The 27166-nt window shown below is 40.7% G+C and overlaps 1 protein-coding gene across 6 annotated transcripts in view; it reads left to right on the top strand.

The window, feature by feature from the left end:
- LOC112265748 (serine/threonine-protein kinase MARK1) overlaps positions 1-27166 on the top strand; it is an 80880-nt gene that overhangs the window by 22965 nt on the left and 30749 nt on the right. For 3 of the 6 annotated variants that reach the window (XM_024443329.2, XM_024443323.2, XM_024443310.2), the window contains exons 2-4: positions 1484-1687; positions 8006-8059; positions 22140-22163. In XM_024443329.2, the coding sequence (XP_024299097.1) occupies positions 1484-1687; positions 8006-8059; positions 22140-22163 (282 nt within the window). The remainder of the gene's footprint in view (positions 1-1483; positions 1688-8005; positions 8060-22139; positions 22164-27166) is intronic. The other 3 variants (XM_024443341.2, XM_024443317.2, XM_024443334.2) reach the window with 1 other exon arrangement.

The following is a 27166-nucleotide window of genomic DNA, read 5'->3' as shown; positions in this document are numbered from 1 at the left end:
TTACCTTGGCTTCTACTGCATTCGCGTAACAGGCAGGCTCCTCGTGGAGTGCAACAAGAGCCAGGTGGTTAGAGTGTTGGACTAGTTAACTGTAAGGTTGCAAGATTGGATCCCCCGAGCATACAAGGTGAAAATCTGTCGTTCTGCCCCTGACCAAGGCAGTTAACCCACAGTTCCTAGGCCGTCATTGAAAATAAGAATGTGTTCTTAACTGACTTGCCTTTTTTTTAAACGGCAAAATCAGCGTCCAAAAATAGTAATTTCCGATTGTTATGATAACTTGAAATCGGCCCCAATTAATCGGCCATTCCGATTAATCGGTCGACCTCTAGAATCAACAGCCAGTGACCGTCTTAAAATTCAGTCCGACTTGCTATAAAATCAATCTGAAGTATGGTTTGATGTGATTTGAAATGCATCGGAGGTATTGGGAAGATCAGGGAAGATCATTACGCAATAATTGTGTGATCTGTGTAGAAAAAAACATTACTTTTCAATTTGGTACATCCAATTGGCGACAGATTTTCATGCGAATAACTCTTAAAATCCGCATAAAAACAATGTGCATATTCCCACCAGAGATGTTTCCACCAAATTGACTTGTTGCATATTAAAGGCTGTGAATGATGTAGTTCACATAAAACTAACTTTCGTGGTAAAATTCCCATGTACCAAATAAAAAACACAAGTTAAATGGGTATCCATTGCATTTTCAACTCTACTGTTTTGTCACTAAAATGTTGCGTTATAAAGTATAGTAAATGTGCCCACTCTGGTTTTATTATTGACAAAATAGCAAGATTATTTGTATGTGTCAAACGGAAGTCAAGCATCGATCATCCTGACACCAGAAAAAGACCCTTGATATTTATTGAAAAGCTCATCACTGTGCATTTTCACCACCCTGTGAAGTACATCATAACTTATTTCATCAGTAACCTAATAAACTGCATGCTTTCCAGAGTTGTAGTGGGAGGACCACACAACATATCATCGTGACTTCGTTATGATGGTTATAATAATCAATATTTGCACATAAAAGCGTTTCCACTGCCATTTCCCGCATAATTAATTTTTACAAGAACGAAAAGCTCCCACCTTGTCTTATTGATTTGTTTTGTTGACATTTGTAAAGTTTAGAGTAACATTTGCTGTTTCCATCAGGCCTGTCATGATTTTTATCAGACATGTACTTACTGGATGGAAACCTGATTTATGTAGCAGATATAGTATCACTAGCTGTTTTAGCTTTCTGACTGTGTAGAAGAGACATGCATGTTGCTGGTGGAAAGCTGGTCTAGTCGTAATGCCGCAGCCTCTGGCATACATCTTAGATGTTGGGCATACGTTTAAATCTGGCCTACTCCCCTTTGACACAACCTTTCTATCGTTCCACACTTTGATCCTCTATCTGTTCAATAAAATACATATTTTTTTAAACCGACACTGTTTGTTGTTCTCCACCCATGTCACATTCTTACAGCACACTTCTGTGGAGGGCTACCAGGAGCCCCCGGCCCCGCCGGCTAAGTCGGGGAGTCGGCACAGCCTGCCGAGATGTCGGAACTCTGTGGCGTCCACGACAGAGGAGCAGCCACACATCGGGAACTACCGGCTGCTCAAGACCATTGGCAAGGGGAACTTTGCCAAAGTCAAGCTGGCCCGGCATATACTCACAGGACGAGAGGTAAGTTTCCTCCATTATGAATTTGTTGCTGTCATTTACTGAACTGTAGTGTTTTTTAAAATTAATTTTTCCTTTATTTAACTAGGCAAGTCAGTTAAGAACAAATTCTTATTTTCAATGACGGCCTCGGAACGGAATGACATATTTTCACCTTGTCAACTCGAGGATTCGACCTTTCGGTTACAAGTTCAACGCTCTAACCACTAGGCTACCTGCCGCCCCAATCCAATGTATGTATGTGATTTGTATAGAAATGTAAAGCAAGGTTTGAAATTATTATGTTTTAGTCAAATATTCTGTTTTTATAATTATTTATAATTATGTTCCAGCCCCCTGACCAACCGCTAAAGATGCAATCAGCCCTCAGCTGAATCTAATTGGTGATCCCTGTTCTAAGAGGCCACGTTGAGTCTATTTCTATATTTTAAATACCTAAACAGGAAATAACCCAGTTTTCCTTCTTTCAAATTGGTCTCACGCGCGTGGCGTGGTATGTTAAGTTTGACCTTGTTGAAAATTGTTTGGTACCCACACAGACATATTTAGACATTGGATTCATTCCAATAGCTTGGCGATTACATGTAGGAGTTCCTAAAGTTTACATTGTTTGCATGTCCAAATTTCTCTGGATGTTTGGTTTCTGGGCTCAACAAGACTGAGAGAAGAGGGAATCTTGTGAACTACAGTACCAAAGTCCTATCCCACATCTCTATGAAAACAATGTTAAAGGAAAATGTATGTTTTTTTTCTGACCTTAAAGGTAGTTTAATGTCCCATGCCTTTGGTATTGTAGATCCAGTCTCTGCCCTCTAACCCAAAGGAATTTAAAAAGATGAGCACCAAATAAGATCAGAAATGATATGGTGCTTATCTTTTCATTTTGGATTGCCACAACAAGTGGGATGTGGATTTATCAACATCGGACCACTTTTAGTCTGAAAACATCTGACACTTTGGTTTTGGAGTGAACTGTCCATTTAAAACAAGGAAGTGAAATGTCCCTTTAAAGTGGAGCTGACAGCGTTTGAACTATGTTTCAGATATGAAACAAACAATCATATCAGTCAAAAATATCAAATTCCCAGTTTATGCTACAAAATCTACTTTATAATAGGTTTTAAAAGTAGGTTCTATTTGACTCTACATTTCATGACGTACACTAAGGCATTGTTGGCAGAAAAGAATGATGCAGTTTAATGCTGATGATGATTAATATACATACATAATACATTTCTTGGTAGTCCAAAAAATATTGCTACCAGGTTGTAAATCACAGCTGACCTGGTACATTGTTTGTGGGATGCACTTATTCAGTTTCCATTACTCAATATTTTGGAACAAAATTGACAAATGTAACTAAGTCTGGGAATGACAATACAATCTAGCAAGGGCAATGATCACAAGTCTGATTTCAGAGCCCTCTCGTCTGAGTAAGACCAATACCTGATGAATTTACGAACGCGCAACACCTGAATATGGCCAGTGTCAGTAAATCAAATCAAATCCCAAATCAAATTTTATTTGTCACATACACATGGTTAGCAGATGTTAATGCGAGTGTAGCGAAATGCTTGTGCAGGCCAAAAAAGTAATAGTCCCGAATGCTCTAGATAACATGTAAACAGCCTAGCTAATCATGGTCAGAGTGAGGTGTTCTCTCATTTGTCTGTAAGTCGCAAGCTAGCCAACCTTAGCCAGTTAGCTTGGTTGCAGGCAAGCTGCACAAGGACGAGTAGGCTACAATTCCCACCATTTATCAGTGCAATTTTGAAGGCCAACTAGCTGAAAAAGTTTGAGAGGGTTTATCAAATGTTCCTTTGTTAGATTTTAGCTCATCTTGCTCTGGCTAGCATTAGTTGTTGATGTGTGTAACTGAGGGATAGCAAGCCTACCTTTTTTCATGGTTGTTTGATCAATAGGACTGTAAAGTTAACAAATGTAAGAAGACATTTATTGATGTAAGAAGACAAATATTGATATATTTGCCAAAATCCATTCCGGTGTATTTTGTGGCTTTTGCCTAATGCGTTCTAATGATCTAAAAATATACTTCAGACTAAAGTTGCAACTCCTTTTAAACACACATCCAGTTCAAAGTGAATGATGGCAGGCCTGTGTGGCAAATAGCTTGTTTGCATAAAGGCCTACTGTAGTTACATTTGACATTTTAGTCATTCAGCATACGCTCTTACAGTATTGAGTAGGGCTGTTACGGTGACCTATTACCCCCACACCGGCGGTCATGATGGCAGTCAAATTCTCCAAGCTCTGATGCCGCTGGTGGTCATTAGTAGCCTACCAAACTTGCTAACTTCCTGGTACTCGGCACTCTATTGTCCCTCTAATCACTCTGACATCAATACAAAAGTAATCAAAAATCTAATCAAACACTTCATGAGAGCCAATGAGCTCATGTTGCACAACATTTCTACAGGCTATGCAATTGCGTGAGAAAACGGTGAATGATGGCCTCTTAAAAAGAGGATCCCATCAGCTTTCTATAGGCTAGGCCTACTATATTTATTTCTCAACTTTCCTAATATTAAGCACATTCCTTCTCTTTACAACAGGAGTATGGACCACATGGGTTGGCATGAAAATGAACTGTGGGCAAAGTGTCCTCCATTCGTTATTTAAGTGCGTAGATGACGTGGAATTTTTTTTCCCTGCCCGTGTTTCGAGACCGGTGCATGATAGTTGTCTATTCTAAATCAAAACTAACGTCATACATATATTATTTAGTATATGTAAAGATGAGATTAAATCAAGAATAGTCTGATGGGTGACAATATTAGCCTATCACTTGTGAATGATGCCCAATTTGAGACTTTTTCAAATCGTAGTCGCACACCACATGTAGCCTAGCCCATAGGCCTATATGTTTTAAGGTGGCCAAATAATTTACTAAAATGAAACACATCAATCCGCTTTACACCGGGTGTAGTCTCTAACTGGCATACATATGCAGCACATGAGTTTTGGGGAAGAATTTTCACCATTAAAAATGAACCTTTTTTTTAATTTTAAAAGCATTAAATGCATAATCACATTTCTGTTTTTTGATGCTAGTGGTTGTATTAATTTGGGATCTATTGCATCCCAGAACTGTCCCAGACTATGTTTGGAAGAATTCTTTTGTACTTTGGGGGATAGTAGATTGAAATTGGCTAGAGCTTTTGCTGTGCATTAGGCCTACTCCTCTTTTTGGCTGACACAAATAAAATTACAGCTCTTCCCATCTTCAATATGCAGTTGCGTCCCCATTGTGTCGGTCTTCACTTGTAGCCTGTGAGAGAGACCAGATCACGTGACTGAGAGCCAGGTGAGTGAGCGGTGCTTCGGCATGCAGCCGGGAGAAGGGAATTATAAATATAACGGCCACTGGCCACAAAAGGCCTGGATTTCTGGGGGGGGTAGTAAATCACAGTTAATCACAGAAAGAACAGAAAGAAAGGGGATGCGGCCGGGAAATTTGAGGCATTATCAAGTGATTGTCAAATTGTGAAACACAGACTGATGAAGTGTGTACAGCCTGCGCAAAACAACAAATGCAGAGCTCATGCTTTCATGCGACTTTTTTCAAATCATTAGTCTCGACATGCAGTCTTAGAATCTATTAAAAACCAAACACACAGCCCAACATTTGTATCACAACTATAGTTACAGAACTCTGAATGAAGCATATAGGAGTAGCTGTTTCTTTGTTAACCGCTCAACACAGAATAGCCACGTGAGCACTCAAGTCATTTGGAGAAAACATCCTTTCTAGTTTATTCAGCTACGTTCAATCGTTTTCTTCATTCTATAAAATAATGCCACAGTATTCTAAGCAAATCTTGTCTGCTAAATGAGCTAGTATAGCCCACAGCCATATGGCATAGCAAGATCAGGGCATGAAGACAACTCAGAGTATGCTATTCTGTTCTTGCTCTTCATATCATGTTTCTTTAGACCTGTTTTTAAATATCATTTATGGATTTATTGTGATGGTGTAGGCTATATCAAATGGACTTATTAGACTTTTTAAAATGTAGGTGTTCCAAAAGTCTGCTATCTTAAATGTGTTTGTTAATGAACGGTCAATTAACGTGAGACCGGCAGTTATTTGCTTGACAATCACCAACTCACAAAATGTCATGACCTCCACAGCCCTAGTAGTGAGTGCATACATTTTCATATTTTTTGTTGTTGTACTGGTCCCCGATGGGAATAAAACCCACAAGCGTTACAAGCGCTATGCTCTACCAACTTAGCCAACTGGCTATGGTGCACTGTTCTGCATAGACTCCAATCCTGGATGAGACAGATGTTTATTTATTGTCCAAACGCACAGCCGCTTTCTCACTCTATATTGCTATAGATTTATTTTTATTTTTAATGCCTTAGAATGTTTGGGAATTACATATACTAAGAATGTATGAACATGTGAAAATTCCCATATCTAAGTGGTCGCTTGTCAGAACCTAAAACAAATAAAATGTGTCTTCTTGGGGGTGTATATGAACAGATTTGATGTTGCTAAAATGCTGTCAGCCACTTTAAGACAAATCAAGAGTTAACAAGATATGGCTGCACTGGTTGCCCTCATCACCCATCGACCTCAACCACTCAACAATTCTCTTTCAGTGTTGGCCAAGACCTCAGCGCAGTTTTAAAAAGTCTACTTTTGAAATGGAAATAACTTTGGCTGGGTACTCTGACCCAACATGAGCCACAGTATAGGTTCAATTATTGATGCAATGTACGTCAGTACTCGCACCAGTGTTGAGTGAGAGAGGTTGTTACGTGTGAATTCAAACATTCCGGTATGCCTACTCCAAGATTGCCTGATAGGATGCGAATGCTTATGGTCTCGGGAGCCTGCTGTTTCTACCCAGTAATGGTGACCAATTTACATATCCATATTTCAGGAGAGGCTGTTTTTTTGCAAGGGAGGCCAATTCTACGGTGTCTTTAATTCGCGTTGTGCTAGTGTCATCTCCTATCCCGAAAATGATTGCGTGTTGATTTATAGTGATTATGGTTAATTGTAGTCTCGGGGACTGATGCAACCTTTTCTCAGTGACGCTTTAAAATGATCTATGGCACACTGGGTTGTAAAGAGAAGAATTTCATATGCGTCATTTAAAGGCACAGTCTTTTAACTTTTTAATCTGTGCGGGTGGATCTGGACAAATGGAACTGCCAGTTAGTTATTGTATGTCTTTTAAATGACGCTCTTGCTGATGAGTTTGTACACCAACACAGGCCCAAATAAATATACTTATTCCTCCCCTAAATTCCACTTTCAAGCAGATAATGTTTTGCACCAGGAGGACAAAACAGCAGAACTGCACCAGCTCAGATTTGAACCAACAGCCCTCTGTTGTCCATGTTGTCCCTCCATTGTCCTAAAAGCAGCCACAGTCAAATTAAGGAGTGTCGCTTTAACTGTTGGACCATAACTTCTCTCTTTGAATGGTTAATCTTAGAAATTACGGATCGACACGAGAGCCTCTGGCTTAGACCTTGATAGATGAAATGGCCGCCTACTGCCTTTCACTATGAGAGTGTAGGCAGATCGGCATCACGTCCAAGGCTTCCTTTAAGATCCCTCACTCAGTGGCCAAAATACATTTTTATTTACCAATATGAACGGAACCAGCAGAGCCTGTATCGACCTCCGCAGTCATCTCTAGACATTTCTAAGAGCAGTCTCTCCTGAAATTATGGTTGAGAAATGTCATCACAACCACCACCTGTGTGTGGGGGGGAAGCTGGGAGGTGTCATTGTGTGTTGGTGTGTGTGCGTTCAAATGACATTCTCAAACTGTCCTCCTTTCAAAACATAAATCAGTTTGTGCATTTGCAGCCTCCATAACAGGGACAGAGTTTTTTTCTATTTTGTTTCGCCAGCAGACAAGCAAGAATTGGGCCTGAATAGATTTTCAATTTTAGCTCGAGTTACCAACCCAAGGCTGTCGAATCTGCACTCTGGTGACTTGATCCTTCTGTTCTGAGGAAAGCACACCTCGGGTGGTGCTAACCATGATTCTAAATTACCATTTAATCATAACTTTCTGGCACCATATTCCCTATATAGTGCGCTACTTTTGACCAGGGCCCATAAGGCGCTGGTCAAAAGTAGTGCACTATACATGGAAAAGGGTGCCATTTGCAACACACCTCTCTCAGAAGCTCCTCAAACTTTGTTAAACCTGGGTTAGGATAGAGGATCAAAACGTTCCATTGTCAACACAAAATGGGTGCTGTCACAGAGCTTTGGCCGGATGTGATTGGTGTGTAAAGTCTATTTCTTGTTTGTCTCCACTCCCGTAGGTTGCCGTGAAGATAATAGACAAAACGCAGTTGAACCCCACTAGTCTACAGAAGGTAAGGCCTCACATTCAAACAACTCTTTCTCTCTCTCTCTCTCTCCCTTTTTCTATTCTCTTCCTCCCCTCTCTTGCTCTCTCTGTTAAACACAGTCTATGATGGGTGAGCACACAGATCAGATGATGATATCAATACAACCTCTCTTTTGAGTTTTGCGTCAGACACCGGATGAGATTGTGTATGAGGGACCAGAGCCACACGGGCCATGTTCGTGAACTTTTGTTGAGACCATTGGTTTAAACCTGACCTGATCCCAACACTTTTTCACTAAAGCATCCTTACCAGAAATCCACTGCACGTTCTGATAATCAAATTAACTACGTCACGTGCAAATATGTGTCTTGACAATTAACTCAGTGAATGGTGCCTAGTTCCATTTACGCTGTGATTTTGGATCCCCCATGGGGTGATAATATTTATTTTGAAATGTGGAATAACATTCATTGAGGTGTTGTGTTGAGAGAAAAACAATTCAGTCATCACCATGCAAAATTAAGATCTGGAATGAATTCCGTAAGGAATTCTCAGCCTTGTTCACAAACACATTGCTAGGACCTAATAATCATATTGCATGGATGTGTATACCTAAATGTAGGCCTACATCATTTTATATGCATTGTTATAAGTATCTCCTTCGTCACATATACACATATTTGACTTGAGGACCAGCAGTGGAGTGGTAATTCCTTAAATAAAAATAAAAACTTGCTCCGTAAAGTGATTTGAACTCTCAGCCATTGAACTTTGAGGCAACTGTCTTAGTGGACTATGCCACCAAATAGTCATAATGGTCAGGAGAAAATACAACCGTTGACAAGATCTCCAACATCTTCCATCTTTTTATGAAGGATGTAGATACGAATAGAAATGCATAATCCTCTTAAAAAAAGTAAGAACAATCTCGCAAAAGCACAATATTTGGTATATATGCGGAAACGTTCCTTACTGCCTTTTAAATGTTGTGTAACATCAGTACAGTAGCCTGGTCAAGGAAGCATCATTCAAAATACACTGAGTGTGAAAAACATTAGGAACACCTGCTTTCCATGACACAGACCAGGTGAAAGCTAATGATCCCTTATTGCTGTCACATGTTAAATCCACTTCATTCAGTGTAGATGAAGGGGAGAAGCTTGGTTAAAGAAGGAATTTTAAGCCTTGAGACATGGATAGTGTATGTGTGCCAGTAACCACGTTTCCATCCAACCATTTCATGTGGATAAATTACCGGTTTGAGTGTGTCAAGATCCGCAACGCTTCTAGGTTTTTCACTCAACAGTTTCCCATGTGTATCAAGAATGGTACACCACCCAAAAGACATCCAGCCAACTTGGCACATTTAGGGGAAGCATGTTGTCTTGTTTTTTTATTACCGGATGTAGTTATCTGCTCAGCTGGCCATCCCCAGAATCGTGGCTAATTTTGCCAGGTTGGCCTGTGAGAAAAGTTGGTATCTTGCCATTTAAAACCAATGGTTTTAGCAAAAGTTCACGAGTATGGCCCCCCCAGGATTCGGTAAACCTTCCTCCATTTAGGCTCCAAGCCTTCCATAATAGCAACAATATGATAAGGATTCTAATTGGATAGTGATGTCACATGACTTTTGATGCCAATGTGAATGCAGTGAATGCTTATTACCTTTGATACAGCGCTTCCCTTGGTTCTGAGATGTGGTTGGGCCAATGGCTAGGCCTTGTGATGTTAAGAGCAACCTTATTGTGTCTAGGTCTGATAGGACGGGCTTAGCTGTAGATAATCTGGGTTTGGTGGAATAGGCTTGAGTTGCACCTAGACACTGATCTAAAATCAGTTTAGCCTTTTTTCACCCCCTAATTGTTAAATGTATGACTGGGGGAGGGTAAGCTGGTCCCTAGATCAGTTGTTAAGGGAAACTTCTACCTACAGCGGGGTCGGTTGACAGTGTCAAACTGCACCCTCACTAGATCCCTTCCAGCATAAGTATTTTAAAATGTTGTCCTGTGTTGTTGAAACGTAACACATCTGCGACACCTGCAAGACCTTTCTCTTTCCAGGAACTTAGCTGTGACACAACAACAAACCTGAACCCAAATCTTCTGACAGTCCTCCATTTCAAACCCAGAGCTTGTTCGTGAGCTCGATCAGTGGTCTCGGGGGAAGTGCGCTCGGTTCACTGGAAATATGAGCCTGAACCGGGAGACAGAAGCATACCAGGTTTCCTCTTTTTACATTGAAATCCAAACACCAAAAATCCCCTAGATACAGCTTTAGCAGGCTATGTCATCTGGTGCGGCCTGGGGAATGAAACGTTGGTCATTACAATACCATTATTATAGGTTTACATGCAGAGGGCTCCTAGCAACGCACACAAAGAAACCCAAGAATTTCTGGGATTGCTGAACTGTAATTTCATAAACTAGCGATTTACCGATTTAGCGAGTAAGTCATACATTTATCTAAAATGTACAATGATTCTGTTGGGGGGAAACGACCAAGGGACATGTTATTATCTTAGTGTTTTGGGTATGGGTTATAACCATTTAATGGATGAAGAGAACTGTGGCATGACGATTGTATAAATTCAATATGTGGGCCTATTTTGTGCCTCAAAAATATGCTATGTGTAACTAGCTGGTCTTGTGAGGTCAAGTCACCATTGCATTTTGAGCTTTTAAACTCATTTCTGCATATCTATATACTGTGGTATATTAAAGGTCCAATGCGTTTTCATCTTAATATCAAATCAAGATTATTTTCTGATTTCGTTATCAACAAATGAGGCAAAGTGCACAAAATCAAGTGTATTGTTTTGTTTGTCTTGTCAGGTGAATTGTTGTGTCCTCAACTTTGGTCTAATAATTTCCCCATATTCTCCAAACTGTTCACTTTCAATTGCTACCATGGTTAGGCATATGCTTTTCATATTTCTTCTGTAAGAAACATTTAAATTTAGTCCTATCCATATAGGCCCATTCCCACGAGTGTCAAGGGTTAAGATGGCGTGTCGCCTTAACGTCCAAAAGCGGAAGTTGTATTGCAGGCTTCTGGTTGGTTCCGACCACGCAGAGGGTGCTCACGTTTCAGCTCGGTAATGAGTCACGCTAGAGAATTCTCGCCCGCTTGCTTTCGCTCATACTCTCACACCACGAGCAGTTCTGGTGGTGGATGTCATTCAGAACACCCTGCATCGGCCTGTCTAGGATGGGTGGAAGGATGAAAGGAGTGGATGGATGAATGAAGGGAAGGATGACCTTAACAGAGACTGAGAAATGGACAAACAGAGTTACAGACAGAAACATTGTAATCGTTTAGGTACAGTTTTCCTTTAGTACATGAAACGTAGGCCGGCTTGTGACTTCTTCATAGGAGGCAGAATCTGTCGATAATGGCCAGAGACACTTATAATGTGAGGGCCATCCACGCTATCGTATTCCAGCTGATCAATAGCTCGCATTAGGTCCCATTTGCTCTGTGAGGGTCAGTGATTTCTGAACTAACCACATCCTCCCCTAGCCATGGGCGCTTTGTCCTTCAACACAAAGAGTGCACGTCAGTAGTCTAAAAAGGCCCCCTCGTCTCATTTTCTTCCATCTGTGCATACCTGAAATAAAGTTGAATATAGTTAAAAATGAGGAGAGGTCTCTTATTTCCAAGTGAAAGCAAATTCCTAAAAGGCATTTGACATATTGCTGTCACTTTATCCCGTGTTTTCAGAACTGCGCAGATGAAGAGGAGAGGAAGCCGCATTGGACTATCAAGACACATGCGCCATGAGTTCTCGCATTATAAAAACACAGTGTGGGATTTGTCAAAGCTCCACAGGCCTGTTACCCTGCTAGTATTCTGCTACATTATTATTTTTCCGGTGTGGTCGGAAAAGCTAAAAATGGCCCAACATCTGCCCGTCAATTACTTGACCATGCTGCAAAGTACCTCCAAGGGAAGGAATTTTCAGGGCCTGTTTTCTGATTAATCATTCGAGACTGCTCTGACTCCCCACAAGACACATCTCTATTGGCTCGCTGGTGGAGCAGTAGACTTGACCAGGGCATTTAGATTTGTGCAGCCAATAGTCCCATACTCATAAATTCCCCCTCTAAAATCTTGAGTGGAATTTGGCCAGCATTGAATAGATCAGTGGTTCCCAAACTGTAGGGTGCAGCCCCTACGGGGCACAAGAGGTCAGCAAGGGGGTGGCTTTTAACTTACACTTGAAAGTAATAGTAGAATGCACAAGGTAAAAGCTCAAAATTGGGTAGTGCATCATCAGTTCCTCTTGCCATGTCAGTCATTGCATACCTTAGAGGTATTTATAATAGAGTTAGACTGATTAATCGGAATGACCGATTAATTAGTGCTGATTTCAAGTTTTCATAACAATCGGAAATCTGTATTTAGGGACGCTGATTTTGCCAATTATTAAAAAAAAATAAAAAATAAAAAATAATAATAATTAGGCAAGTCAGTTAAGAACACATTCTTATTTTCAATGACGTCCTAGGAATGGTGGGTTAACTGCCTTGTTCAGGGGTAGAACGACAGATTTTTACCTTGTCAGCTCTGGGATTCAATCTTGCAACCTTACGGTTAACTAGTCCAACGCTCTTAACCACCTGCCTTACATTGCACTCCAAGAGGAGCCTGCCTGTTACGCGAATGCAGTAAGAAGCCATGGTAAGTTGCTAGCTAGCATTAAACTTATCTTATAAAAAAACAATCAATCAATCATAATCACTAGTTAACTACACATGGTTGATGACATTACTAGTTTATCTAGAGTGTCCTGCGTTGCATATAATCGATGCAGCGCTGGGGGATGATTTAACAAAAGCGCATTTGTGAAAAAAGCACAATCGTTGCATGACTGTACCTAACCATAAACACCAATGCCTTTCTTAAAATCAATACACAGAAGTATATATTTTTAAACCTGCATATTTAGCTGAAAGATATCCAGGTTAGCAGGCAATATTAACCAGGTGAAATTGTGTCACTTCTCTTGCATTCATTGCACACAGAGTCAGGGTATATGCAACAGTTTGGGCAGCCAGGCTCATTGCGAACTAATTTTACGTAATTATGACATAACATTGAAGGTTGTACAATGTAACAAGAATTTTTAGACTTAGGGATGCCACCCGTTAGATGAAATACCGAACGGTTCCGTATTTCACTGAAATAATAAACGTTTTGTTTTCGAAATAATAGTTTCCGGATTCAACCATATTAATGACCAAAGGCTCGTATTTCTGTGTGTTATGTTATAATTAAGTCTATGATTTGATAGAGCAGTCTGACTGAGCGATGGTAGGCAGCAGCAGGCTCGTAAGCATTCATTCAAACAGCACATTCGTGCTTTTTGCCAGCAGCTCTTCGCAAGCACAGCGCTGTTTATGACTTCAAGCCTATCAGCCTAATGGCTGGTGTAACCGATGTGAAATGGCTAGCTAGTTAGCGGGGTGCGCGCTAATAGCGTTTCAAACGTCACTCGCTCTGAGACTTGGAGTAGTTATTCCCCTTGCTATGCAAGCTTTTGTGGAGCGATGAGTAACGCTGCTTCGAGTGTGGCTGTTGTCAACGTGTTCCTGGTTCGAGCCCAGTTAGGGGCGAGGAGAGGGTTGGAAGCTATATTGTTACACTGGCAATACTAAAGTGCCTATAAGAACATCCAATAGTCAAAGGTATATGAAATACAAATGGTATAGAGAGAAGTAGTTATATAAATACTATATTAACTACAACCTAAACCCTCTTACCTTGGAATATTGAAGTCTTATGTAAAAGGGACCACCAACGTTCGTATGTTCTGAGCAAGGAACTCAAACGTTTGCTTTTTTACATGGCACATATTGCACTTTTACTTCTCCAACACTTTGTTTTTGTATTATTTAAACCAAATTGAAAATGTTTCATTATTTATTTGAGGCTAAATAGATTTTTATTGATGTATTATATTAAGTTAAAATAAGTGTTCATTTAGGATTGTTGTAATTGTCATTATTATAAATACATTTAAATAATAGCCGATTAATCGGTATCGGCTTTTTTTGGTCCTCCAATAACCGGTATCGGCATTGAAAAATGATAATCGGTCGACCTCTAATTTATAACTCGTCAAATGTCCAGATCAACTTGTCAGGTAATGTTTTTTTAGCCCATAGATTTTGTGGTAATGTTTGAGTCACTCAAATATCACATGAATTCAAATTAGACATGGCAAAATGTATAGAATTGCAAGAAATAACCTTTAAACCTGCAACATTTTATCTTTGCCAACAAGAGGGGTGTAAATAGTTTGTCATTAACAGTGCTTGTGCCCATAGAAATAGATGTGGCGGGATGTTCCCCAATGCTGGAAGGGGGGCCTGAGTGAAACACATGGGGCACCCCTGGAATTGAAACTTGCTTGGTAGGCTATGTATTGGTAAGAGAATGTCCAAATTGTTTGTGTTGACCTCCGAGTATCAAGTATATGTTATTTTATTTTGAGATTTAATTGTCTGCTATTGCCAGTACGTTTTTCATGTTTTTCATTGGATGATAAACAATAGTTACTCAGACTAGGAAGGGGAGGACCATCCTATCGGTGAATTTCATACAAATAAAAATTGTGAGAAGTTAGTTGTTCTTTTTAGATTAAATATATTTACATTAGGACTGTCAAATGATTATAATCAAGTTAATAGGATTAGTTAATCGTGATTAATCCCCCAAAAATGATTTGCTCAAATTTGGCCCTAAAGAACAATCTTTCCATTTAAAAAGCATTGCATTGAGTTACAGGCAAACTATGCTTTGATTTGTAAGGTACGGAAACACAATTATCTACATCAGAATGTTTTAATAGCATTTTCAACATAAACACAAAAGTCACTAACATAGCTTTAAGTAGGCCTACTCCCTCTTATCAATGGTCATGAAGTTTAACACTTGCTCACGGCAGTCTCTCTGACTGACACATATACACACACACACACACAGCTTTAAGTACTGTTAATGCTTCAAGCGTTCTAAATGAGTGTGACTCTAGTTTGGTTCCCCAACTGGCATCCCGTGGTCTGAATTTTGGCCCCCCCAATTCTCTGAACAAAAAAATTAACTATTTAAAATAATTGTTGGACTTTACACTGTAAAAACACCAGCAAATCAGCTCCAAGTTTAGGAAATCCGTTCCAAAGTATTTCCACACATAGTAGATGTGATTGTGTACAAATGTAAGCAAGTTTTTAAATTATTATGTTTTAGTCAAACGTTATGTCTATTTGGGATTCTTGCGGTCAATTTGCAGTCAAATTATTTGTAGGCTTAATTATGTTCCGGCCCATGGCTGAATCCTGTTGATGATCCCTGGACTATGGGGGGTACTGACTCTCTGAAAACACTTTAACCATCTGTACTGTTCAGATAACTTTACACACATAGGCCTGCGCTCTCTCATTTTATTTAACCTTTTATTTTATCAGGGAGTCCTGAGACCAAAACACAGTTAACACATTTTTCAGTAATATAGTCCTCAGTCAGGTTTTTGAGTTGCCAGAACATAAAATTTAAGAAAATGTTGAAGATTGTTCCACAAATAATGTGCAAGAGAACTAAAAGCTGATTTACCTAACTAGTGACAAAAGGCATTTCCAGAGTTAATCATCCCTGAGACTGGGTGTGGTAACTCGTATGTCTCAAGTTTAGTAATGATGTTCGGTACAGTGGGACTTTATAAATGAGAACACAGCAATGTATCAACCTATGTGACATCAGAGGACCTTTCCACTTTCTGGTTGAGAATTACTCTCTTACTTCCGCTCTCACACTATTGACTGTGATATTGATTACTGCATTGTTGGGAAAGAGCAGGCAAGAAAGGCATTTCACTGTACTCTTGCACCCCACTCTTGCATATGCAGCCTACCTTTTGAAGCATCTCTTTGTAGAGCCTATTCCTTTCAGTTCTTCCTGTGCTATTTAAAATTTGTGCATAGCCTAGTCCGTTATCATGTTGCTAGCTTATTAACAAAGGTAGTTAACATGAGTAGCTAGCAAAAAAAAAAAGAGTTATTAAACCAACAAATATCAGCTCACGAGTAGTTTAAAACGGCCTGTGACATGCGCACCAATCTGTGGCCGAAAGAAAAAAAACAAAGCTAACTTTCACATGACTTTGGCTAGAGGCACACAGTCGTCAGCCATGCAAAGCCGCAAGCACTGCCTGCACCAGTGTTGTGTTCTGCACTTAAAAGGGTCCGTGTGGTGAAGAAATGGATTAACGGCGCCAATGAAAAGTATGCCGATTTAAATTTCACGCGTTAACTTTGACAGTCCTAATTTACATGTCACCAAACTAATACACAATGCTTTGCAATGGTCTTCAGTAGCCTCAGCAGCACTCTAGATTAAGGTGACCAGATTTCTGAAATTAAAACCGTGGACATTTCCAGTTCGACGGTCAATATATCATTAAAATATTATTGTTATTATTTATGAAATAAAAATGGGGGACAATTCCGGTTTCATGTATTTAGTCTTAACAGGCACACTGTGATACAGAGAAAACAACTGTTACAGAAACGTTACAGACAAGACAGAACTGTCCGATCTGAACAGCCATTCAGTGGTCCTGGGAGTCTGGGTAGAATAAGAGCAGAAGAGAACATGAGCAAATGAGTAAAAAAAAACAGGCAATAGTGTATGTGAAATACTTAACTTAATGAAGAAATAAAATGCTGATGAGATTGGTAACTACATAATATACTTCTACCAACCTAATCTGTATATTTCTCAGAAGAATGTATCTTCTTCAGGATTGCTCTGTTTTTGGCAGGGGGGGGTTGAAGTTTGTCTTCACAATAAGCATAGGAACAGTGAACCTATTTCTTGCTGCTGTCCATATATCATTCATTCTGTTTCTTGGAAAATTGCCATTGTACCTTCTCTGTCTGCTCTTACTCTCTTAACCTTTTCTTCTGCTCCAATCTTTCTCCTCTTTTCTTCACTTGTCTTCCTTCTCTTTCTTCCTTTCCTTCTCTTTACCTTTCCACCTCACTCTTCTACACTCTCCTCGCTTCACTCTTTTTTACTCCCTTCATTTTTCCTTCTCCTTCCTCTCCAATCTTTAATAATAAATAGTACACTACTAGATAACATACTTTGGTTAACAGATTCCCATTGCTTGCATCATTTTTGTATTATCTCAAAACATTGTTTGGAATAATAAATTGGCAGGCTCTGTAATCATATCTTTACCTTTCCTCCTCTATCTCTTTAATTCCTATCCAGTCTTCCTCCTCCTTCCTCTCCACTCTCTAACATAAAACATTATGCTAATGTTATCCATGAAAATGTCTAAATATATTTTCACACTATTTATTATAATGCCAATCCATTAAAATTGTAATCTACAAATAAATATTCTCATAATTAATTGTGCATTCATTTAACATAATCGTATTTTCAAAATAGCCCGCCCACTGCATGTTTACAAGTGAACATTTTTTAACCTAGCTACCATGACAGTAGCTAGATAACTTTGTTGACATAGCTAATGTTAGCTAGCATAGCTAATGTTAGCTAGCATAACCTATTTAAAACCTTATAGAGCAGATCATCTATCTATATAATAAATTGTGACCTAACATCACTAGCTAGTATCTCAAACGATTGTAACTTACCTGGCTTGAAAAGACGTTTGTGGTGATGTTGTGGATTCACTTGACACTTGCTAGCTTCTGGCCGAGTTTTCCACAGCAGTTTTCTCTAAAACTAGCACGAGCAAGTAGTTAGTAGAAGAAGAGTGAATGAAGATGATATAGCGAGCAGCCCCCTCTTCTGGACAAAACGAGCACAACGCAAATGAGACGTCAAACGGTAGGCTCTGCTGCCCGGTCTTTCTTGACACGTAAAATATTATTTCACTTTGCAGTCTGTTTTTAATGCACTGTTAAAAACGGGGACATTTCCGGGGACAGCTCCAGCCGGGGACAGGCCACCAACAACGGGGACTGTCCCCGGGAACGGGTGGTCACCCTCCTTTAGGGTAGCACCATGGTGTCGCCGGATAACAGCTATTTTCTATCCTCCTCTTGGTAAATGGACTTCAATACAAAATCTAGGAGGCTCATGGTTCTCACCCCCTTCAATAGACTTTCACAGTAATTATAGCGACTTTTGAAGGATGTCCTCCAACCTGTCTGAGCTTTTGCAGTATGCACTGCATGTTGTCCACCCAATCAAAGGGTCAGAGAATGAATCGAGTTCTGAAAGCATGAGCTACAGCAAGCTAGCACTGCAGTGCATAAAGTGTGGTTTGTGGTTGACTCAAAGTGAAAGACAATAGTTTTAAACAAATTAATTTCTTAAATTAAGGAGAAGCAGAGAGGGAGAGAATCCGTTTTTTTTTTCTAGGTTTACCTTTCACTTAGCTAATGCAGCTAATTTAGCCTACTCAATAACCTGACTCAAACAGAGGAATGGAATGTATGTTAGCTAGCTAGCTGGCTAAGGCTATCCAACACTGCAACTCTTCCAAGTCAAGGTAAGCTATCTGTTGTGTTAATTTATTGCCACTGGGGCCCGCCGGTGTAACTGCTAATCTGCTTGCTGTACACTAACGTTACCGCGTGGTTGTACACATGGATTGGATTAGTGTTGTCACGATAACAGAATTTGATTTCGATACCCACGCAAGGTTTATTATCACGATACTCGATACCATAACCAAAAAATAAGCATTTTAGCCAAAGTCACAGAAATGAGCATATTTTGCATATCACAAAGTACTAGGGTAGTGAATTAATGTTTGATTTAGCTGTAAGCTAGCAAGGAAAGTTAGACTACAAAGATGGAAGCTAATCTTCTTGCATTGTAAAGTGTTCTAGCCTTTATGGACATTGTTTTGCGAACAGTAAGGAACAGTTTCAACATTTCTAAATGCTGTCACATTATTCGTGTGTTAATTTATTTGCAGGCTAAGTGGAGCAGGCACGGTGCGCTCATGCTATAAGGGGGACATCAACTGCGCTGATAGACAGACTTGATCCTTGAGACATTTAACAGAACCGTTTTTGATGTTCTAATATCGGAAAAGTAGTTTCTGTATACCGTACAGCACGCGTTAGTTCTAGTTTGTTGATATAACGGTATAACGTTACAATGGTGACAACGATGTAGGCTGTCTAGCGATTATGGTATGAAAGTTTGTCTTTTTGAGAGGTTTTTGAGCCTGGTCACAAACTGCTGTGTTGTGCACTGAAGTCCACAAGCGAAGGAAAAAGGTGAGAGGAAGGAGAGCATGTAGATGCGAGAAGGAATTGTACAATGAGCAAAGAGATGATGCTGTTGGTGGCTGGTATGAATGTGAACTCTATTAATCCTTCCGATTCTGATGCAAACTTTTTTTTAAATCAAATCAAACGGAACGAAATGGGGAGGGACCTACCTGAATTTATCCAATAATTTTAGTTACAACTGTTTGGACGAATGATTACCCCAGATCAGCTAGATGCAGATGAGTGTGCAAGGCGGTATTGAATGTGTCACTGTCACCTTTTGAGATTTGTATCTTGACCTGTGTACCTACTTTGTACTTACTTTATTGTAGTTTGTTGGCTACAACCTAGCCAACAAACTTTTAATTTGTCCTGAGTGTCGCAGCGGTCTAAGGCACTGCATCTCAGTGCAAGAGGTGTCACTACAGTCCCTGGTTCGAATCCAGGCTGTATCACATCCGGCCATGAATGGGAGTCACATAGGGCGGGGCACAATCGGCCCACTATCGTCCAGGTTTGGCCGGGGTAGGCCGTCATTGTAAATAAGAATCTGTTCATAACTGACTTGCCTAATGAAATAAAGGTTAAATAAATCTGAGATGGTGGGTGTCATGGCTTGCTGATATGACATGGAACAACCCAATGCAGAGTCTGCCCATAGATGTAGAAAGAGGGCTCATCTTTGTACCTGTGCCATAATGGAAAGAGGGCTCAACTGTGTCAATGGTTGTAACTTCTGGAAGCAATTAACAAGCCTAGCTTAACGGACATTTTTCAGCGTGTGCGTCATTGTCACGTGTGTGTGTGTGTGTGTGTGTGGTTTGTCTTGAAATGTGCAGCCCGGCTGCTGCACTGAAGAGTTTTTAATGATGTGGGGTAAATCAGAGTGTGTGTGTGTGTGAGCGCCTGAGAGAGCGGTTCAGTGGGAACCAAGAGTGAGTCGGAATGATGGACCCACAGACACAGATATCCAGAACACTGTCAACGAATTCCACCCTCACCGGAAGTTGTACACTTGTCAAAGTCAGCTCGGAATGTTGTTGTGGCATCGTGGTGGATTGCTAAAAATATCCCTTAGATTTCACCATGTCTGTTGCTCAGCTCAATGCACAAGAATGCATTACAAATTGCATATTAAGCGTGAGGAGAATGGTGCATCCTTAAGGACCTCTGAATAGAATTTGTTGGGTAGTCAAATGGGTTTTGTGAGGAGCCTATTGAAAAAATGTTAACAGAATGAAGTCAGGGTAGTGTTAATTTCAAATGAGAATTTATATATTTCTAATTTGATGGTGCTCAATAACATGGTAGCACTCCACAACTCCGTAGTCTGTGACAGACTAACTACAGTTGAATTACCCAAATAGTACTCTGCTTGTTCAATGGATACTATTCGACGTTACTTGTCGTTTACGTCCTCCAATTTGACTTGGTACAGAAACAGACTGGCAATTGAGCATGGGTTGGTCCAGTGGGCGTGTTTTGCGCAGAATGGTCATTAATTGTCTAACAATGGGAGCCTCGAGGGAGAAACTGTCTGGTGTGTTAGAAATGCCCATGCCGGCCTCCCGGGTGGCACAGTGGTCTAGGACACTGCATCGCAGTGCTAGCTGTGCCACCAGAGACTGGGTTCGCGCCCTGGCTCTGACACAGCCGGCCGCGACCGGGAGGTCCATGGGGCGATGCACAATTGGCCTAGCGTCATCCGGGCTGGGCGCAGTGCACGCTAACCAGGTCGACAGGTGCACGGTGTTTCCTCCGACACATTGGTGCTGCTGGCTTCCGGGTTGGATGCACGCTGTGTTAAGGAGCAGTGCCAACTCCCGTTGGGTTGCGTTTCGGAGGACGTGTGGCTTTTGACCATCGTCTCTCCCGAGCCCGTACGGGAGTTGTAGCGATGGGACAAGAGAGTAACCACTAACAATTGAATACCACGAAATTGGGGAGAAAAGGGGGTTAAAATAAAAAATTTAAAAAGAAATGCCAATGACTATTTCCTAAGCATAACTGTAGTAGTATAAGGCTGCCGTAATGTAAAACATCTCCCATTAAGGCGGCTTCACTTGTCTTAGTTTGTTTCCTCTCCTTTTAAGGTTGATTTGCTAAATCATTTGCTTTAATCGGCTTGTCCTTTTTCATATGGTGTACTCAAGTGTGTTCCATTATAATACATCAGTCTGAGCTATAAGGCCACTTATACTCTGCAGTTACCATGGTAGTACTTAAACAGCTAGCTGTATATCATTCTCATATAAAGCCTTTCATTCTAAAACTACTGTAACTGTACTACTGAAAGGCAGGAGGCCTTTTTTGCCTTTTGGTAGGCCCGTGATTGTAAATAAGAATTTGTTCTTCACTGACTTGCCTAGTTAAAGATCAAAATAAAAACTCTCATCATCTGATCTGCTGGGGTCGACGGGATGAAAAGTCTGTCTTCCAGAGCTTCCTGTCTCCTCCTCTAGTCCGGTGTGGCTCCTTAGCTAGATAATGATGTTAGTTGTACTACTATGAGTACTAATAGTACAATACTAGTAAACACCCCTCTGCATGTTCCCTGGGCTGGTACCCCTCTGGCCTATCTGCCGTGTCAGGCCTGGACCCAGGCCTGGACATTTTTAGAGCGCGACAGAGCTCTTGAGGGGAACAAAGGGACAGGACCGACTCCAAATGTGATCAATTGATCTGTCACTCTGTATTGCTGGGGGAGATTTTTGTTGGGGCCGGTGGTGATGGGTGTGGCGAGAAAGAGCCCCCACCCTTCTCCTGCTTCGTGCAGCTCCATCATTTAGCCTTTTGCCTTTCTCTCTCTCCCTCTCCCTCTCTTTCCATCTCTTCTTTAGTTTCGCATCTTGCATTCTAAGCAGGTAGGTGACCTTTCCGCTTCCCGGACTTTTCCACACATTGTTGTCTGTGCGTGTCTGCGACACTTTCATTGTAACGTTTACTCTTTTTATGTATGTCGTCTTCACGTGTATCACACAGGTTTGTGTGGGCGCGTGTATATGTTCGCCATATTTTTTTGAAGTTCGTACACTTTTCACTGTGAAAGCACTGTGCACGTCACTTCGTGGATGTCCTCACTATTTCCCATGTGGCTGATCACCCCCCCACCCATTTGTACTGCTTCTTCTGTGATAGTGTTTCATTATCTTTTTCAACGCCATTTAAAAACAACTTGTGTTCCCGGAAATCTGAAGTAGCCAGCACAATGGACAAAAGTGGCTGTTTTTGATATCGCTAAATGTATTTTCAAAGGGGGAGAATGAGAAATGTGTTTGTATAATGTGACCAAAATGGCAGCTGTTCTTACTATGGCTGTCTGTGTGTGTAAATTACTAAATGTCATTTAGTTTTGTGCACATATTACTTCATTAAATAGATCCGTGTGTTATTGAAGGCCATGTGGGCTGGGCACCAATAGGTGTATGATACTGGAATAGAAGGAGCAAGCTAGGGGGCGCGGTGGCATGCCCCACCACAAGACTTTTGCCCTACAAAATCAAATTTGGTGGCCACTTTAACACCCCAGTAACATAAGGTGTTAGTGATCAGCTATTTGGCTGGCAGCTGACACTTATGGAACACGCTGGTCTAAGCTTTGTCTGGACAACATGCCAGTGATCGTGCAGTAGCACTGCTTGTCCTATAAACAGTGGTCACCAATCGGTCCATCGACTTGTCCATCTCCAAGGCATTTCTAGTCGATTGCCAAACATTTTTGTAAAAAAACAAACAATGATAAAGCCTTGTGTTCCTTTTTTTAAATTAAAAAGTCTCGGGCTGTTGGTGGTAGGTGCAGCCAATTCAGCTGCCCTGCGCGCCGGGTAGGAAAACTGTTGCCATTTCATGTGTCTGAAGATACAAACTCTGCCTTCCCAGTGGGCCTGGAGAGGAAATCAAGTGCACTATGCCTTCGCTGGCCAATCAGATTGCTCAGGTGACCGAGTCTGCAGTCACGTAGCAGGCATAAAAGAAAGCTACGGTAAAATTGATACTGTGAGATTTTAAAACCAGGACTAGAGAGAGGCTGTCAACGAATACAGCAAAGAGCTGCTGTTTTTTATGAGTTCAGGTTTGAATTCTTACTCGGCAATGTCAACACTTTGTATTCAACACTTTTATAACCCATAAAATGTGCGTTCTTCTTAGTGCTACAACAAGCAGTGCAGCAGTAATGAATGAGTAGGAAAGTGTATCTATAGGTTTGTGTTGTTATTATTAGCGGCTTGGGTCATTTTTAATATCAAGAACTATTTCACTTTCTCTGTTCATAGGAGTAACAACATGAATTTGTGCAGGAGGCAGAAATAATGCGGTGCGACTCGAGTTTCGCCATCAGCTGGAAGACGGTGTTCCTTTTTGGTCAGTGTCAGTGGAGGAAAGGGAGAGCAGAGGGATGTTGAGAGACAGACCCTCAGTCTGCTGCTCTCTCCCTCTGCTGAGACTGACCATCAGATGAAGGCACCATGAACCCAGTAAAAAAAAAAAAAGCGTATTATTTAGATGTATGCTCACTCAGCTGTGCCTCACAAGTAATACAACAATGTGTCTATTACCGGTGTGATCATATAGCCTAACTCATATAGCCTAACTCAAATTTTGAAATATAATTTTTAAAAATGCCCCGAACAACAATGCAGTGGCAGGTAAATTCAAGCAAAGCCAGTATGCGGTGATAATGTATTGGGTCTATAGCTTACTGCACAAACCTCATTGCTACAGTACTGTTTGTAATTGGTTAATGTTGCATAGGCTTACATGTTTTAAGTCATGCTAATAAAAAATCAGAGCGGTAGATCTCGGCATGCATTTTGACTCTGTGATCTTGACTCAGAAAAGGTTGGTGACCATTGACCTATAAGGATAATTTTTTTATTTCTTTTAGAGTGGAATTCCACTCCCATTAGTATTTTTTTATTCTTTATTACAGATAGTTTAGAAATAGAGGGAGAGAGAGAGATAATGGGAGGAGGAGACATAGCAGGAATAGAAGATGCAGGAATTGAATCTAGTCTCTGGTGGGAAGGCACATGTGGTTAAAGGAGCAATATGCAGAAATCGCTCCACCATTACCTGGTTCCAAAAATTCTTCATGTTACTCTAATTTCAGTTTGTGACAAAACAAGCAGTGTAGAGAATCTTCGTACCATCTAAATCTCTGTATAATATATTTTCCATAACTGAAAATATTGTATTTTGAGCTGTTTGAAGCTGGAGTAAAAATAAAGTAAAACACGCAAAAATGAAATGTTAAAAAGGGAAGCATAGAAATTTCTCAAATATAACAGATATACATACCGCTTCTTAGACTTGCTTTCAATGAGTGACAGACCTGTAACTCACATTTCTATGTGAATTTGGTCAGGTCGCCCAAAATGGTACACATTGCAGCTTTCATTTAGGTTAATTATACTGATTTAAAGTAGGCTCTTGGTTTCTCCTAACACAGGTGCAGGCACAGTGGGCATGAAACCAGATTTTTGGGGGTTGGGACCGACCGAGGCAGTACTAACCTAAAATGTACTGATAATAAAACAGTTTTAATTTCCCATTTTGAGAACGCTTTCATACAGTGGTGCCTGCTGAATGCAACCCAGCACTCTGCAGTGGATAAGACTAGACTCCTGTGCTACTTGCGTCATGGGAGGCAGATGAGGCTGGCCCACGTGTCTGTCACTCCGCATCAGCCAGTCAGGCATCAAGAGGCCACCCTAAGGGGGGCCCTTGGACACAAAGGGTCATGGGAGTAGAGGACTAGATAAACAAGAGGATGGCTGTGTGGTTTCTCTGTAGTTCATTGAGAAATGTATGTGTGATTGAATGCTTGTGTGAAAGGGCTGACGTTGCTGTGATGTATGGGGTACTCTTAAGACGTATATGAGGTCCGAGACAGTGAATAACGCAAATTAATAAAAACCTAACATAAGAGTTGTGTGTGTGTTTTTTAGTCTGCCCCTCTCTCATATTTTTCTATGTGCATTTCAAAGAGGGTGGTTTGTGAGCGGTAGACTGGTTTGGGTGTACTGGGCAGAAATACCCCAATGCTCAAATACAAACATGGATGCATGGAGTTCACATATTCAATGTACATATCCACACGGTTAAAAATACACACAATCCGTTACTCACAGATGCTCGTTGCTCCCACCCAGCCCCACTCTTCAAGGAGCCTATCACAAGCCGCGATTTCATGAATATGAATCGAGTTGAATCCCGTGGCTACAAGGCTCTCCCGTATCCAAGTGCAGAGCTATTTATAGCCCCTGATCTAAAAATACAACCACTGTTCCTGCCCACTACAGCTTCTGTACACTGACGCCTCATTCTAATAGTGCACCTGTGTACAGTGTTTTCCCTGGTGTAGGGTCAAGTAGACCCTAGATGCTGATCATTTACCCCGGTAATGATTCATTTAAGGTTAGGATTGGAGGACCTAGAGTAAACTTTACCCCAAAACGTTTTCCTCATAGAAATGAGTAAAGATGAAGCACCTTCTATCAGGGCTGTGTGATTATGGCCTAAAAATTATATCTCGATTATTACAGACTTATGGGCAATTCACGATATACAGTACATCTCGGTATTAATGTTTTCGCTAAATAAGCGGTAAAATACACTGCATTTCAAACAGTCAGCAATAATCTAATGAATTCAGGGCTTGTGAGATAAAACCTGGGCAAAATATATGCCTTCCACAACCATAAGACCCACTAATGTAATTATTTTATCAAAATCATTTTAACCTGTTTTTTTGCAATCACTGATCTGGCTTTTAAGTCTGTCCAATGAAAATACCCTTTTTGTTACAAATTTAACCAGAACCATGCACAATGCACATTCACTAATAATTACCAACTCCTTGTAGCAGGCATTATAGAAAATTAACACAGGTCTCGTATAAACAATCTCACAAGCAGAAGTTCACGTGCTAGTTGGTAGCCAGCTAATCTTTTATATTTAAAGTATAGCCAACTTGGTTCTATTTGCTCGGTAACAAGGCAGAACAGTTGAATTGTTATGAACACACCTTGTCTGTCTCCCAACTGTTTGGACAGCTTGCTATTCTGTCCACTGTTCAGATGTTGAAATCAAGTGGCCTACCTTATTTCTCAGAATGAAAACAAGTTGCCAATTCTTTAGATAATAGTCTTTTATGCTCATTTTTATAAAACGTAGACTAGCCAGCTAGTATAACAGTGTGACAAAAGCTGCTAGTGGTAAGTGGTACCACAATCCCGCGAGTGACAAACAAAATCATTCAGAATCAATGTTCATTGATACTCCTGTTTTAGTAGGTTTTGCTCTACGCAATTTGAGGAGTTGAAACACAAAAATGGTATCGTTATAAAGGTTTTCTCTATTACAGTAAACGGTCTTATTGTGTTTCGGAGTCCTTATGACAGGTTCTGTTGGACCAAACCTTCAATTGCAAATAGAGAGTTGAAGCTGTTTGTCAGAGAGGAAGGAGTGATCTTTCGTCTTTGTTGTTGTGAGTGGCAGGGGGAGTGGCTTGGGGTCTGCGTGCGAGTGGGAAGGTGCACAATACACACCGCACAGAAGGAGCGAAGGAGGCGAGACCCGAAAAGACAAACGCTCATAAAAATGGAAAAACATAATAGGATCTCGATTCTTGCGACACAGGCATTTTGAAACATTTGCTCTGAAACGAATAAGAATGAATTCGATATCTATTCATTGTGATAATGACGCATAGAGTCATGGTTTGGTTTTCCCTTTGTTTCAGGGGAGGGGATGCGGGGGGGATTCTCTCACCAGGCGTGTGTGTACACTGATAAGATGGGTGTGTAACCGTATAGCATCAATTGTAGAGCGTTATATTTGCATTTTTATGAGCAATAGCATCACC

The sequence above is a fragment of the Oncorhynchus tshawytscha genome, linkage group LG02, assembly GCF_018296145.1.
Source record: "Oncorhynchus tshawytscha isolate Ot180627B linkage group LG02, Otsh_v2.0, whole genome shotgun sequence".
Taxonomy (NCBI): Eukaryota; Metazoa; Chordata; class Actinopteri; order Salmoniformes; family Salmonidae; genus Oncorhynchus; species Oncorhynchus tshawytscha.
The sequence above is the reverse complement of the archived record's forward strand: the minus strand, read 5'-3'. Positions and strand labels throughout refer to the sequence as shown.